Here is a 14050-nt window from a genome sequence, read left to right on the forward strand (position 1 = left end):
CCGCTCCCCCCCAGCCCCCGCTCCGCGGCCCCGCGGCGGGCGGCGCATGTGCCGCGCAGGGTCCGCCCCGCTCCGCCCCGCCGCCGCTCCCCGCGCCCCCGCTCCGCATCCCGCTCCGCTCCGCGCTCCGCTCCGCCGCCCGAGGGGGGGGGGCGGCCCAGGGGGGCGGCGGGTCCCGCTCAGCCCCCGGGGAGGGAGGGGGGCGATGCCCCGCGCCGAGCCCCGCCCGGCCCCCCCGCCGCTCCGCCGCCCCGCCGCCCCGGCGCCGCCCGCCCCCCGCCGCTGAGCCTGGCCCGCCGCCGCGGCCTCCCCCGGCGGCGCCGCCCGGCCCGGGCTGCCGCAGCGCCGCGATGGAGACGGCGGAGAAGGAGTGCGGAGCCCTCGGCGGCCTCTTCCAAGCCATCATCAACGACATGAAGGTAGGACCCCCCCCCCTCCACGCCGCCCCGTTCCGCTGCCCTGACAGCGCCCCCCCCCCTCCCCGACACCCCCTCCCCAGTCCCGCCGTGGGCACCGAGGCTCCGCTGTCCGAGCGGGGTATCGCGACCCCGAGCCGGGTGCCGGGGTCTGGCACCGGGTGCTGCAGCCCCACACCAGCCCCATACCGGGCATCGGGGTCCGTGCGGGGGGTCGCAGCCCCCCATCAGCCTTGTTACCCATCGTCAGGTATCACAGCCCCACATCGGGTATCGCAGCCCCCCATCAGCCCCATTACCCATCACCGGGTATCGCAGCCCCACGTCGGGTATCACAGCCCACCATCAGCCCCTTTGCCCGTCCCTGGGTATCGCAGCCCCACGTCGGGTATCACAGCCCCCCGTCAGCCCTGTATCCATCCCCAGGTATCGCAGCCCCCCATCAACCCTGTATCAGGTATCAGAGCCCCACACTGGGTGTCGGAGCCTGGCACGGGGTGCCGGAGCCCCGCATCAGCCTCATATTGGGCATCAAGGCCCTGCACTGGGCATTGGACCCCGTGCTGGGGATCGCAGCCCCACATCAGCCCGGTACCCGTCACCAGGTATCGCAGCCCCGCGTCAGGTATCGCAGCCCTACATCGGGTATCGCAGCCCCCCTTCAGCCCTGTATCCATCCCCAGGTGTCGCAGCCCCACGGCGGGTGCCAGTGCCCCACATTGAGCATCACCGCCCGCTGCGGGCACCGCGTTGCCCCCGCCACCCTCCGCTCCCGGCCGGGCTTTCTGCTGGCCCGCTGGGTTTTGCACCAATGGAACAAAAAGGTCCCCTGGCTCCTCCATCCCATCTCCCATCCGGGGAGAGGACATCGCCTCCACCCTCCCTGGGAGCAGGATGGGGCCGTGTTTTAAACAAAACCCTCTTTTTTTGTTTATTTTCATTTAAAAATGAAAATGAAAATGCTGGGGGGAGGGGGGATTTTTGCCTGGGGGCTGAGCGGGGAGGAGGGTACCAGCCGGCTTTCTTCATCTTGGGGGGGTGAAATTCCCGCTGCCAGCCCCAGCATTGGGATTTAGCCCCAGTCGGTTTTGGGAGGCAAAAGCTCTCTTCCTCCTCCTCCTTCTCCTTCTTCTCCTCCTCCTCCTCCTCCTCCTCCTCCTCCTCCTCCTCCTCCTCCTCCTCCTCCTCCTCTTCCTCTCTTCTTGCTGCAGCCCAGTCCAGACAATGCTGTCATTGCCAAAGCAGGAGGGGGGGGGATAAAAAAAAAATAAAAGCCTTGCTGAGAAGGAGATTAACCCCTTCGAGGGGCAGTGGTGGCTCTGCAGGGCCGGACTCTGGCTCGGGGCTGGGAGAAAAGCCCTGGAGGGAGAAAATCCCGGCTCTCCCCAGGCACCAGCCTCGGGGTGGTGGGGGCCAGGGCTGGCAGGGAAGGGTGCCGGGGTGATCGGCCCCCCCAGATGCCTTCACCCCAGCCACCCCCGCCTGGCAGCTGGAGTAAGTCCCAAACCCCCAGGGTGGAGGTGGGGGCTGCCCGTGCCTCAGTTTCCCCGTTCCCCTGCTGCGGCTGCGGAGGGGATGAGCCAGCCTGGAGCCATCACCTCCCCGGCTGGTGCCAGCGTGGCCACACAGCGATGTGCCCAGCCCCACCGGGATGTGGTTGGGCCGGGAGCCCCTCACCATCACGCACCAGCGTGCCCGAGGAAACCAGGCTGGATGCATTTTCACGCCGTTTGTAGGTGGGAAAGATAAAAGAAAAATAATGAAAAAGAAGAAAAAAAACCCCACTACGCTGCAGCTTAGGCTTGGCTCCTATCCTGCACGGCGCTGGTGGCCCCTAAGGGTGCATCGTCCCCCACCTCCCAGCCACGTGGGCGTCCTGGTGTGGGCGCTGGGAGACAAGGAATAACAGCCCCCTGCCCAAAGAGTGGATGGCATTGAATGGCAGCGGTGTGCTCAGGGTCCCACGGCCGGGACCCCTGTGCTGGGCTCGGGGGCAAAGGGACCTGGTTTTGGTGGTGGGTGGCTTTGTCATCAGCACCTCTCAGCCTGCACTGGAGAGGACTCGGGCAGTGAGGCCTCGTGGCTGTCCCCAAGCTGGTGATGTCCCTGAGCCGGCTTCATTCCTCCCTTCCATCACACTCAGCGTCCCTGGGTGACCTTGGCATGTCCTTGTCCCCATTGTCCTCATCCCCATCCCCCTGCTGCCTGGCATTGCAGGGGGATGGGGGCATCATGACCTGCCCCCTCTTTAGGGGGGAGCCTCCGCTCGCCCTGCCTGGGCTGGCCAGGGGAAGGTGGCCCTGGGACAGTGGTCCTGCCTTCCAGCACTGGCAGTCCCTGGGGACTCACAGCCGTGAGCCAGGGCACTGCCACAAGTGGCACATGAAGTGGCATCCTCGGATTCCTTCTTTGCCAACTCATGAGGAAATTGGGGCTTTCACGGTCCCCAAACACCAGCACTGGGCTGGTCCCACACTCCCTCAGTGCAAACCCTGTCCCCAGAGGTGCCACCAGGCCAGGCTCACAGGGATGTGTGATGACCCACATCCTGCAAATCCAGCTCTGGTGCCTGTGTCCCAGCCTGGTGGGCACCCCAGGGGGGTTTGCAAGTCCCAGGCACTGCCATCGGATGGTGGCACCAGGATGGTGTCACTAGGATGACGGCACCAGGACTGATCTCACTAGGATGGCAGCACCGGCATGGTCTTGTCAGGATGGTGGCACCAGGACTGGCCTCACTGGGATGGTGGCACTGGGACCAGCCTCACTGGGATGTCATCAGGATGGTCTCACTGGGATGGTGGCACCGGGACTAGCTGTGCCCTGCTGGCACTGGGATTGCCTCACCAAGATGGCACCAGGATTAACCTCACCAGGACAACGCTGACTGGCCTCGCTGGGGATGGTGACACTGGGATGGCTTCCACCATATGGTGGCACCAGGATTAGCCTTGCTGGAATGGCACCAGGACTGGCCTTGCTGGGATGGCAGTGGAGCTGGCGTTACTGGGACTGGCCTTGCTGGGATGGCACCAGCACAGTCTTACTGGGACTGGCATCTCCGAGATACTGCTGGGACTGGTCTTGCTGGGACTGGCCTCACTGGGACAGCACTGAGATGGCATTGTTGGGACAGCATTGGGATGGCCTCACCACAAGGGCACTGGGACTGGTCTTGCTGGGATGGCCTCACGGGGATGGCATCAGGATGGCACCCAGGTGGCCTCACCGGGATGGCACTGGGATGGCCTCCCTACCACCTGTGACCTGTCCCTGTCCCCACACAACTGCCCCATTCAGGGCTGGGGGGACCCCAGACCTCCCCTTCTGCCCCCAGCCAGGGACTGGGGCTGCCCGCTGTGGGGCTGGAGCTCTCCGTGATGGTGGGTTTGGCCATCGCTGCACTGGGGGATGCCGCAGGTGCTGGGCGGGCTCTGCTCTGCTGCTGGCCAGGGTCTCAGAGCTTGCCTGTGCACCAGCTCCTTTCCTCCCCTCAAATTTCCAAGTCCGTAAGCTGCCTTTACCCCTTGGAGGAAGAGATCACCCAAAATCCCGAGGTCTCCATGGTCTACGAGGCTGTGTGGTCGGACTGGAAAGGGAAAAACCCAGGAGGGAAAAAGGGTTGTGCTCAGCCTTTATTAGCCGTCAGAGAAGCCACACCTAGCCAGGCAGGCCACCCAGCTGCCCCGTCCCTCTGTAGCGCTGAAGGGGGGATTTGACCTGCACGAGGAGGGGGTGCAGGCGGGCGAGGGGCTCCAGTTCTCACTGTCCCCTTCCCTCCTTGCAGAGCTCCTACCCCATCTGGGAGGATTTCAACTCGAAGGCCACCAAGCTGCACTCCCAGCTCAGGTGAGTGGCAGGGGGGTGACAGGGGACACCGCCACCCCCTGTGGGCACATCCTGGGGTGCCCAGCACCCGCTGAGCTCCCCCCTCGCTCTCTCACCCCAGGACCACGGTGCTGGCCGCAGTTGCCTTCCTGGATGCCTTCCAGAAAGTGGCCGACATGGCCACCAACACACGAGGTAGGGTCCTCCCCACCCAGGGGTGGGTGCCCCGGGCTGGGCCAGAGAAGGGGACAGGTGGCCAGTGTCCCCTGTGGGGTGTCCCCTGTCCACGCAGCTGGAGTGGGCTCCAAGCAGCAGCTCCACCACGCATGGAGACATGTCCAACCTGTCCCCTGTGGAGCTTCCCCTGGGAAACAGGATTGGAACGATGCGGGGGCAGCTGGGGCTGGGGAGTGGGTGAGGGTGGGCACCCATGTGGGTGCTGCTCCTCGCCACCCGTGGGTGCTTAGTCACAGCTTCTCATGGGGCTGGCTTGCTCGCAGGGAGATTCAGGGTAGCAGGTCCCCCGCACCCACCTCTGCCCCCCAGGATGCACCCAGATCTGGGGCTGAGCCACCCTCCCGGTGCCCCTTGTCCCCTGCACCCATCTGGGAGGGGCCCAGGCGGTCCCGGCTGCCTGGGGAGCTCCGGGGAAGGGGAATTGGATGGGAGATGCAGGAGCCCACGCTTGACTGCTTCAGGGATGAGCCCCGACACATCAGGGGGGTGGGGAGAGCTGAGGCTGCAGGTGGGACCCCTGTTGCTGTGGGGTCTGGGGCCGGACCCCTGGACCCTCGCTGGGTGCCCGTTGGCAATGAGGAGCCGCTTCCCACCGCTCGGCTTCTGCCAAGCAGATGGTCCCGGGCTGGTTTGCAGACTGGCGGCATCCAGGCCATCTGGAGCTGTGCAGGGAGGAGGAGGAGGAGGAGGCGGCAGCAGCTTGAGCCGGGATCAGCTTTGCCTCCAAACCCACTAGCCCAGTGCACCGGGGGGATTAGGGCTCCCCCGGCTCCCCTCCAGCCCGGGCACCCAAAGCGGGGATGCAGCGGGGGACTGGCGTGACAGGAGTCATCGCAGGGGCCATCAGTGCTGTGCTGGGCAGCGGCATCTCGGGGACACCACCGGACATCCCGGCTGGTGTTTTCTGGGGGGGTGGGGAGGCAGAGCAGCAGGGTGGGGAAACTGAGGCAGGGCGCTGGGTGGGGGCTGGCTGGCGGCTTCGCACGCAGTGCGTGAGTGCGTGGGGAAATCGGATTAGGAGCAGCAGAGGCTGGGATAAGAGCATTAGGAGCCGGATTAGGAGAATACCCCCGCCCCAGAGGAGAAGGCCTGTGGGCTCCCCCATTTCCACAGCGCTGGGGGGTGCCCAAAACTCCTGCAAAGGGCAGGAGGTGTCCCTGGAGGCTTTCTAGGGGAGAGAAAGGCAGAACAGCACTCCCCGCTTGCACCCCGGGATTTGGGGCTGCTGCGCTCCCGGGGTTCGCCAGCAGCACTGCCACCGTGTGGCCGTCCTTAGGCTTCAGAGTGAACAGCGGTTTCACCCAGCAGGGCCGCTCCAGCTTTCTGCTGCTGGGAAGTGCCCCCCCGGAGCTCGGAGCCCCTCCTGGGCTGGGGTCGTCCTGGAGGTGAGGGACACACGCTGCCTGGCACTGAGCTGGGCACGGGAGCCGGTCCCCGTTTCTCCCGGCTGGCTGCTCGGTCCCCGCCTGGCTGCTCGGTACAGCACCCCCTCCCTTCCCTCACCGCCCCTCCCTGCGCCAAATTTGAGACAAACTGGGAAAAAACGGGAGCAGGTTTCTCATTTCCAAGCCGCAGGAGGGGATGTTCAGTGCTTTATTTATTAGATGGCGGATGCTGATTTATTTATTTAGTGGATTTATTGGAGGGAAAAGCAAGTCACCCCCAACCCAACCCAAAGTGTCCCCAAAGGCCAACACTGGTCACTCCCGCTACAAGCCACCCTGTTCCCAGTATACAAACTGGATTGGGACTGGTGTGGGAGTGTCCCCTGCCCCTCATCAGTGGTGTTTCGCTCCCCCCCCCCCCCCCCAGGTGCCACGAGGGACATCGGCTCTGCGCTGACCCGCATGTGCATGCGGCACCGCAGCATCGAGGCCAAGCTCCGGCAGTTCACCAAGTAAGTGGCCCTGGGGCATCGGTGACACGAGTTGGCCGGGCTCAGCTCCAGGAGGTGCTGGATGTCAGCTGGGCCGGGGTGGGGAGCACAGCTCCCCCACCCCCCCGCAGCTCTGGCGCTGTCCCACGCTCTCTGCTTCTCTCTCCCTGCTCCAGCGCCCTCATGGAGAGCCTGATAAACCCTTTGCAGGACAGGATTGAGGACTGGAAGAAAACTGCCAACCAGCTGGATAAGGACCACGCAAAAGGTAGGGGCACGCTGGGCTGGATCTGTGCTGGGGGGCTGCGCTGCTCAGTGGTGGGGGGGTCCCCTCTGACAGCACTTCTGTGCCCCCAGAGTACAAGCGAGCCCGCCACGAGATCAAGAAAAAATCCTCCGACACCCTCAAGCTCCAGAAAAAGGCTCGCAAAGGTGAGGGGGAGTTTCCTGGGGGGATACCCCCGCCAGCCCCTCCGTAGCACCTCCAGCCAGGGCAGGCATCCCGGATGCGGCACCCTGGCTGCCAGCCGGGGGGGTGGGCACTAGGGGGTCCCGCTGCCCCCCCTGCAGAAAGGGGGTGCCGGCACGGCCCGGGGGTGGCGGGGAGGCGGGGGCGTGTGCCCCGGCCCTCGGCCTCTTTTCACACGTTTTCTCTGTCTCCTTCTCTCTTCCCTCCCCTCCACATCCTTCCTGTAGAGCTACTTGGTAAGTGAACTGCTGGCCCCCCCCGGCCCCCTCTGCTTCCTCATCTGCTCCCCTCCCCGGGGCCGGGCCACCTCAGTCCGTCTGTCTGTCCGTCTGTCCATCCCTGTGCCCCCACCCTGCTTTTAGCTTAGCTAAGCTTGCACCCCACGTCCTGTGGCGATGCCAGGCCTGCTACGGGGGCACTCCGGCAGGTCCCCTGGACCCAAGCGCCAGGGATAGGGACAGGGTGGCAGAGGACACCCCCCTCCCCAAGGCTGCTGTGGGGTGAGGGTGCTCTGGGACCCTCCTGGGATACGGGCACGGGGGGGGGAACGGACCCGTGGCACACACTGGGTGGTGAGGATGGGGCGATGTCTCCCAGCCAGAGGGGTGGCCATGGGCCCCCCCAGCAGACTGGGGGGGTGTTGGGGGAGCCTGGCGTTTACGGTACCCCATCTTGCAGGGAAGGGGGACCTGCAACCCCAGCTGGACAATGCGCTGCAGGATGTCAATGACATGTACCTGCTGCTGGAGGAGACGGAGAAGCAGGCGGTCCGCAAAGCCCTCATCGAGGAGCGGGGCCGCTTCTGCACCTTCATCACCTTCCTGCAGCCCGTGGTGGTGAGCGCCGGGGCCGGGCAGGGGTCGGGGGGGTTGCTGCTGCCCTATGGGTGCTGATGCTCCCCCTCATCTGGCCGCAGAACGGGGAGCTCACCATGCTGGGAGAGATCACCCACCTGCAGGGCATCATCGAGGACCTGGTGGTGCTCACCGCCGAGCCCCACAAGCTGCCCCCCGCCAGCGAGCAGGTCAGTGGGGGAGGGGGGGGGGCAGGCGGGCACAGGAAGGGGGGAGCATCTTAGGGGGGGCTTAAACGCCATCTTTCCTGCAGGTGATCAAGGACCTGAAGGGCTCTGACTACAGCTGGTCCTACCAGACCCCCCCATCCTCGCCCAGCAGCTCCAGCTCCCGCAAGTCCAGCATGTGCAGGTATGGGGCGGGGGGGGCTCCCCCCTAGGCGCCTCCGGGAAATCCAGCCCCTTCGTTAACCACGGAGGATAATGATGCTTACGGCCCTTGGGGATGCTCACGATATCTGTGTCCATATGGCCAACTGGTCCCCAGTAATGTGGGAGAAACCGGGTGCACTGGGGAGGGGTGCAGGGTTGGGGCTGGTGGACCTATTGGGTGGGACTGGTGCCTGGCACACCCCATCCCCTCCGTTTTGGGGACAATGTGAGCGTGCCAGGAGGTTCTGGGGGCAAACGTGTCACCTTTGCCACGTTCCCCAGCCTGTCCCCTGCCACTGGGGGGCCCCAGAATGGAAAGGGACACCCTGGGAGGACCACATGCCTCAGTTTCCCCAGGTTGGGGTGTGGGGCATGTTGCTGGGCTTGCTGCCTGGAGACCCCGCCACCCCCGAGCCTCCGTCTTAAACTCTCTTTTCCTTCCTTTGTCCTCCCCACCGGCGTGTCCCCGTGCCCCCCGGCGCCCCCCCAGCAGCGTTAGCAGTGCCAAGGGTGGCATGGCATGGCCCGGCGGGGCTCAGACCTGCTCACCCAGTTCCACCTATCGCTACCGCAGCCTGGCGCAGCCCCCCGCCGCCGCCACCCGCCTCTCTAGCGTATCCTCCCACGACTCCGGCTTCATCTCCCAGGATGCTGCTTACTCCAAACCGCCCTCCCCCATGCCCTCGGACATCACCAGCCAGGTATGGGGAGGGGGGGGTCGATGCCACCCACCCCCATGCCTCAGTTTCCCCTTCTGTAGAATGGGTGGGTGCTGCTGGGTGCAACACAAGGGTCTTGTGTGGAGGTGATGTGACCCACCCTGAGGCATGTTTCCAGCTGCGTAGGCATTACAAGAGATAAATATTGGGAATGTTGGGGATGTCTGTCCTGCCTGGGAGCAGCACGGGCCACACTGCAGAGAAACCCCATCTGTGACCCCCCAGGGATGGGGTACGGGTATCCCCCCCATCATGCCAGGGGAACAGGGTGCTTCCCAATTACCCCAGCCCCATAATACCCAGTTTGTGCCAGTCCCCCACGGGGAAGCATTGAGCAAAGCTTCCCCTTTGCCCTGCATCCCCCCCAGTGCCGAGGATGCTGAGCATCCCAGCTGAGCATCCTAGCTTCACCCAGTCAGTGCTTCCCCGGCTCTGCAGCCCCCGTGCTGGGTCAGATCCTGCTCGCCTTCCTGCGTCTGCTGCCGGGGGATGCTGTGTTGGCTGGGGAAGCCGTGGGTGCTGCTCTAACCCGGGGCCGTGGCTCTGGCTGTGCTAACTGCTTCTTCTCTCCCCCTCTGGCTCACGGCTTGGCCTCGTGGCACGGCAGAAGTCCTCCAGCTCGGCATCCTCGGAGGCCTCCGAAACCTGCCAGTCGGTTAGCGAGTGCAGCTCCCCCACCTCGGTTAGTTCTTGCTCCGCTGCTGGAGCACGGGCAGGTGGTGGAAAGGTGAAGCCTTCGTCAGCAGCTCCCTCCTCTTCTCCTCCCCTCCCCGGTGCTGTCCCCCATCCCACTGGGGTTGCGTCTCACACGTGGCTTCTCCCACATCTTGTGGGGTTCAGCCCCCAGATCCCCCCATCCTGCCCTGCCAGCGGGCAGAGCATCCCGGGCGGCAGCACCCGTGGCTCGGGGGACATTGGCACGTCCCTCCTGCCCTTGCCCCTCTTTTGGCTCCTGGTGCCGGTGCCACCAGCATCACCCAGTGGCTTGCATGTTGCAGGACTGGTCCAAGGCCAGCCCCTACGACCAGCCGGTGGTCCCCACCCTGCAGCGGCGCAAGGACCGCGTGGAGCACCTGCGGGAAGCTGAGATGGGCTCGCCTGCCAGCGGGTACCCGAGCATCGGCAGCGAGGATGCTCCCAGGCCCCGGATGTCACCGGCTACAATTGCCGCCAAGGTACTGGTTCCGACAGGGATTGCGCAGAGGTGGTGGGCTTTTGTGGGGCTCCCAAGAGAAAAACCAGGGTGCTGACGGTGTCCCCTTGCCCCCACAGCATGGGGAGGAGGTGTCCCCCGCTGCCAGTGACCTGGCCATGGTCTTGACACGGGGGCTGAGCCTGGAGCACCAGAAGAGCAGCCGGGACTCGCTGCAGTACTCCAGTGGCTACAGCACACAGACCACCACCCCCTCCTGCTCCGAGGACACCATCCCTTCCCAAGGTACCCACCCTGTGGTGGCAAGGGACACCCAGGGCCACCCAGAATGGCACCCAGAGCTGGGAAGGGGACGGTAGAGGCTTTGGTGGTCCTGGGGCATGGCTGTGCGCTGGGTGTCGTAGCCTCTGGCTGTGGTCCCACCACGTACGGGCTGGTAGGGTGAAGATTTCAGGTGTGTTGGTCGTTCCGTGTGTGGCACAAGTGTTGTGCCACGCAGTAACTGTGGGTTCTCCTGGCTCTTTCGGTGTTTGTTGGGTGTTGGTTGGGTCCTGATGGCTACAGTGGTGCGGGGCAGTGCAGTGACAGGCAGCACCACAGTGGTGTGTGGGTGGTGATGGTTTGTGGTGATGTTTGTGTGCAGTGACTGAGGACAGGTGGGGGTGGTGGCAGATGATGGGTGATGGCAACAGAGGTGGCGGCTGGAGATCAAGGAACGACGGGGACAGTCATGTTTTGCTGTGATCATGTTGGCATGGTGATGGCTGAGCTGTTTGCGAGCACACGATGGTGGTGGAGGTTGGCCGTGACCATGTTGGGATGGCAGTGATCAGGGCGGTTGTGACAATGGTGGTTGGGTTTGGCTATGACCATGTGGTGGTGATGGTGGAGGCCAGTTGTGATGGTCGTGGATGAGTCTGGTTGTGACCATGTTGTGATGGCAATGACAGGGGCTGGATGTGATCGTGTTGTGATGGTGACGGTTGGGTTTGGTTGTGATCCCAGTGTGACGGTTGGGATGGTTGTGGCTGTCCCGCAGTGGTGATGGTGGGGGTGATTGTGGTTACCTTGCGATGGTGATGGTTGGGTTTGATGGTGAGCACGTGGTGCCGGCAGTGGTGGGGGCCAGTAGTGATTGTGTTGCAGTCACGGTGGATGAATTTGGTTGTGGTTGCACTGCGACAGTGGTGGTTGGGGCTGCGATTGCACTGGGGAGGTGGTGGTTGGGTTTGCCAGTGCCAACTGGGCCGCCCCCCAGCCACGCTGACCGTGCTGCCCCTTCCCCAGGCTCTGACTACGACTGCTACTCGGTGAATGGCGATGTGGAGTGTGACCCCCAGAGCGACTTTGACAAGTCCTCCACCATCCCGCGCAACAGCAACATTGCCCAGAACTACCGGCGGATGATCCAGACCAAGCGTCCTGCCTCCACTGCCGGGCTGCCCACCGGCACCAACCTACCAGCCGGCACCACTCCGGGGGTGGCCACCATCCGCCGCACACCCTCCACCAAACCCTCGGTCCGCCGTACCCTCTCCAACGCCGGCCCCATCCCCATCCGACCCCCCATCGTCCCCGTGAAGACCCCCACGGTGCCCGACTCCCCCAGCTACACCGGCCCCACACGGGTGGGCAGCGAAGAGTGCGTCTTCTACGCCGATGACGCCTCACCGAACCCTCTGGATTTTGCCAAAGCTTCGCCCAAGCGGCTGAGCCTTCCCAACACGGCCTGGGGCGGCGGTGCCATGGAGATCTCCGTCTACCCCGGGGCCGGCCAGCACCTCTCCGCTGAGGAAGAGGAGGACCAACAGCTGGCCGCCAACCGGCACAGCCTGGTGGAGAAGATCGGTGAGCTGGTGGCCAGCGCCCACGCCCTGGGGGAGGGCCAGTTCCCCTTCCCCACCGCCCTCGCGGGGCCTGGGCCCGGCGAGGAGACCCCCGCGCCCCCCCCGGCGGCCTCCATGGACCCCCCGGCCGAAGACATGCTGGTGGCCATCCGGCGCGGGGTGCGCCTGCGCAGGACCGTCACCAACGACAGGTCGGCCCCGCGGATATCGTGATGATGCCCCGGCCAGCGGGGATGCGCCTACCGTGGCCGATGGACCCGCCGGAGGCACCCGCTGCACCTCCCCAGGACCCCCCCCGCCGGCACCCCCTGCCCCTCCCTCACTGCCCCCCGCTTTCTGCTCCTCTGTCTCCTCCCCTCCAGCCCTTGCCTTGCCTTACATCTTGCCTTCACTGGTTCTCCCTTTGGCTCTTTCTCTCCTCTTTTCTTGTTTTTTCTTTTCCCTTTTTCCTTTTTCTTCTCTTCATTTCTTCTCCTTTTTCTTTTCCTTTTCCTCTTTTCTTCTTCTTTTTCTTCTTTTCTTCTTTCCTTTCCTTTTCCTCTCCTTTTTTTCTCTTTTTCTCTTTTTCTCTTTTTCTCTTTTTCTTTTTCTTTTGCTCTTCTTCCTCTTCTTTCTCCTTTCTCTTTCTCCTTTCTCTTTCTCCTTTCTCTTTCTCCTTTCTCTTTCTCCTTTCTCTTTCTCCTTTCTCTTTCTCCTTTCTCTTTCTCCTTTCTCTTTCTCCTTTCTCTTTCTCCTTTCTCTTTCTCCTTTCTCTTTCTCCTTTCTCTTTCTCCTTTCTCTTTCTCCTTTCTCTTTCTCCTTTCTCTTTCTCCTTTCTCTTTCTCTCCTCTTTTTTCTCCCCCTTTCTTTTTTCTCTTTTTTACTCATTCCTTTTTGTCTCTTGTCCCTTTTTTTCCCTCGCTCCTTTTCTCTCGTTCTTTTTTGTCCTTTCCTTTCTTTCACTTTTCCTTTTTCCCTCTCTCTTTTCCTCTCCCTGTTTCCTCTTTCCTCTGCGTCCCCCCCCCCCCCGCCCCATCCCCGGGCGCCAGCAGGTGCCCCCCCCAGCCCCAGCAGGAGGGGCCGGTGCCAGCGGGGCCACGGCAGGAGCAGCACCAGGAGCAGGGGTCCCTGTCCCCGGCCCCCCCAGCTGCCTGCTGGGGGCCAGCACAGCTCAGCCCCATGGCGGGGGTCAGAAGAAGAGGGGAGGGGGCTGCAGAGCAGAGAGGGGGGCACATGTGTGATCGGGCGGGGGGACGGTGGGGGGACAGGCACTGCAGCCCCCTCCAACTTGGGGGGACACTGGGGCACAGTGGGTGAGGATACGGAACCTCCTCTTCGCCCCCCAAGGATCACTGGGGAGCCCCCCCAAGCCCCCCTCCCTCTCCCTCAGCACCCGCAGACCCTGTGCAGGATCCTGCTGGGGCAGGGTCTGGGGGACAGGGGGTTTTACCCAGGCCCCCCTGAAGCAAAGCAGCTGATTTCTGCCGGCGGCTGGAGGAAAGCACAACCCCCCTGGCCCCCCCTGCTGTACATAGCCCCCCCACTGCCCCGCTGTCTGTCGCATTGCAGCCCCCCCTTTCCCTCCCCCTTAGGAATAACGATTTAGTTCCCCCCCCTTCTCCTGCCCAGAACCGCTGATGCCAAGTGACAAATGTTTGGGTTTGGGGGAGGGGGGGGGTCTCTTATTTTGTACAGAAAACAAAAAATCCTTGGACAAGAAAAAAAACCCGACCTGTCTTTCGACTGAAGTAACTTTTCTGGTGCTGTTGTTAACTTGGTCCTTTTTTTTTTTCTTTTTTTTAATTTATTTCCCCTCCGTGTTCCCGCCTCTGCCGCTGCTTCCCCCCTCCCCATCCCTCTGCCAGGTTTCTTTCTCTTTCTTTCATACCCTCTTTTCTTTTAATTTTTTTTTTTTTTGGTGGTAATTCCCCCTCTTTCCCACCTGCCCCCACCTCAATTTCCATAGTCACTGCTACAAGTAACGAATGCACTGTGAAGATTCCAGTATTAATAAAGGTTGTACTGTAATTAATAGCCTCGCCTGCAGTCGTATGGATGTGCTGGTACCCTGGGGTCACTCCAATTATGGGGGACGGGTGGGATGGTCCCACCACCCCTTTGGGGTGCCCATGGCTCGGGGGGGGGGGGGCGGGGTGAGTGCTTTGCAGGGAGGGTGAGACATCATCATGATCAAGGTGATGGGGGACCCCTGGGATGCAGAAGAGCATCCCCCAGCCCCTCCAGGAGAGGGGGTGCAGGCAGTGCCCCCCCCAACACCTCCACCCATCCCAGCAGCACCCG

General features: G+C 63.4%; 2 protein-coding genes across 8 annotated transcripts; both read left to right on the plus strand.

Moving 5' to 3' along the window:
- Positions 1-61: 61 nt before the first annotated feature.
- MTSS2 (MTSS I-BAR domain containing 2) lies at positions 62-13783 on the plus strand. 7 transcript variants are annotated; one of them, XM_055726451.1, is made up of 14 exons: positions 62-419; positions 4204-4265; positions 4366-4439; positions 6294-6378; positions 6534-6625; positions 6715-6789; positions 7505-7662; positions 7743-7850; positions 7934-8031; positions 8545-8752; positions 9378-9497; positions 9769-9945; positions 10043-10208; positions 11211-13783. In XM_055726451.1, the coding sequence occupies exons 1-14, from the start codon at positions 351-353 to the stop codon at positions 11981-11983; spliced, it is 2265 nt and encodes a 754-aa protein (XP_055582426.1). In that variant the 5' UTR covers positions 62-350; the 3' UTR covers positions 11984-13783. The 7 variants fall into 7 exon arrangements, with proteins under 7 accessions (XP_055582426.1, XP_055582425.1, XP_055582428.1 ...); XM_055726450.1 differs by having other exon boundaries at positions 63-419; positions 8542-8752; XM_055726453.1 differs by having other exon boundaries at positions 63-419; positions 8626-8752.
- LOC129737339 (cGMP-specific 3',5'-cyclic phosphodiesterase alpha-like) lies at positions 12004-13783 on the plus strand. Its single transcript, XM_055726508.1, has one exon. The coding sequence runs from the start codon at positions 12004-12006 to the stop codon at positions 12988-12990; it is 987 nt and encodes a 328-aa protein (XP_055582483.1). The 3' UTR covers positions 12991-13783.
- Positions 13784-14050: the final 267 nt, after the last annotated feature.

The sequence above is a fragment of the Falco cherrug genome, chromosome 14 (genome assembly GCF_023634085.1).
Source record: "Falco cherrug isolate bFalChe1 chromosome 14, bFalChe1.pri, whole genome shotgun sequence".
Classification (NCBI taxonomy): Eukaryota; Metazoa; Chordata; class Aves; order Falconiformes; family Falconidae; genus Falco; species Falco cherrug.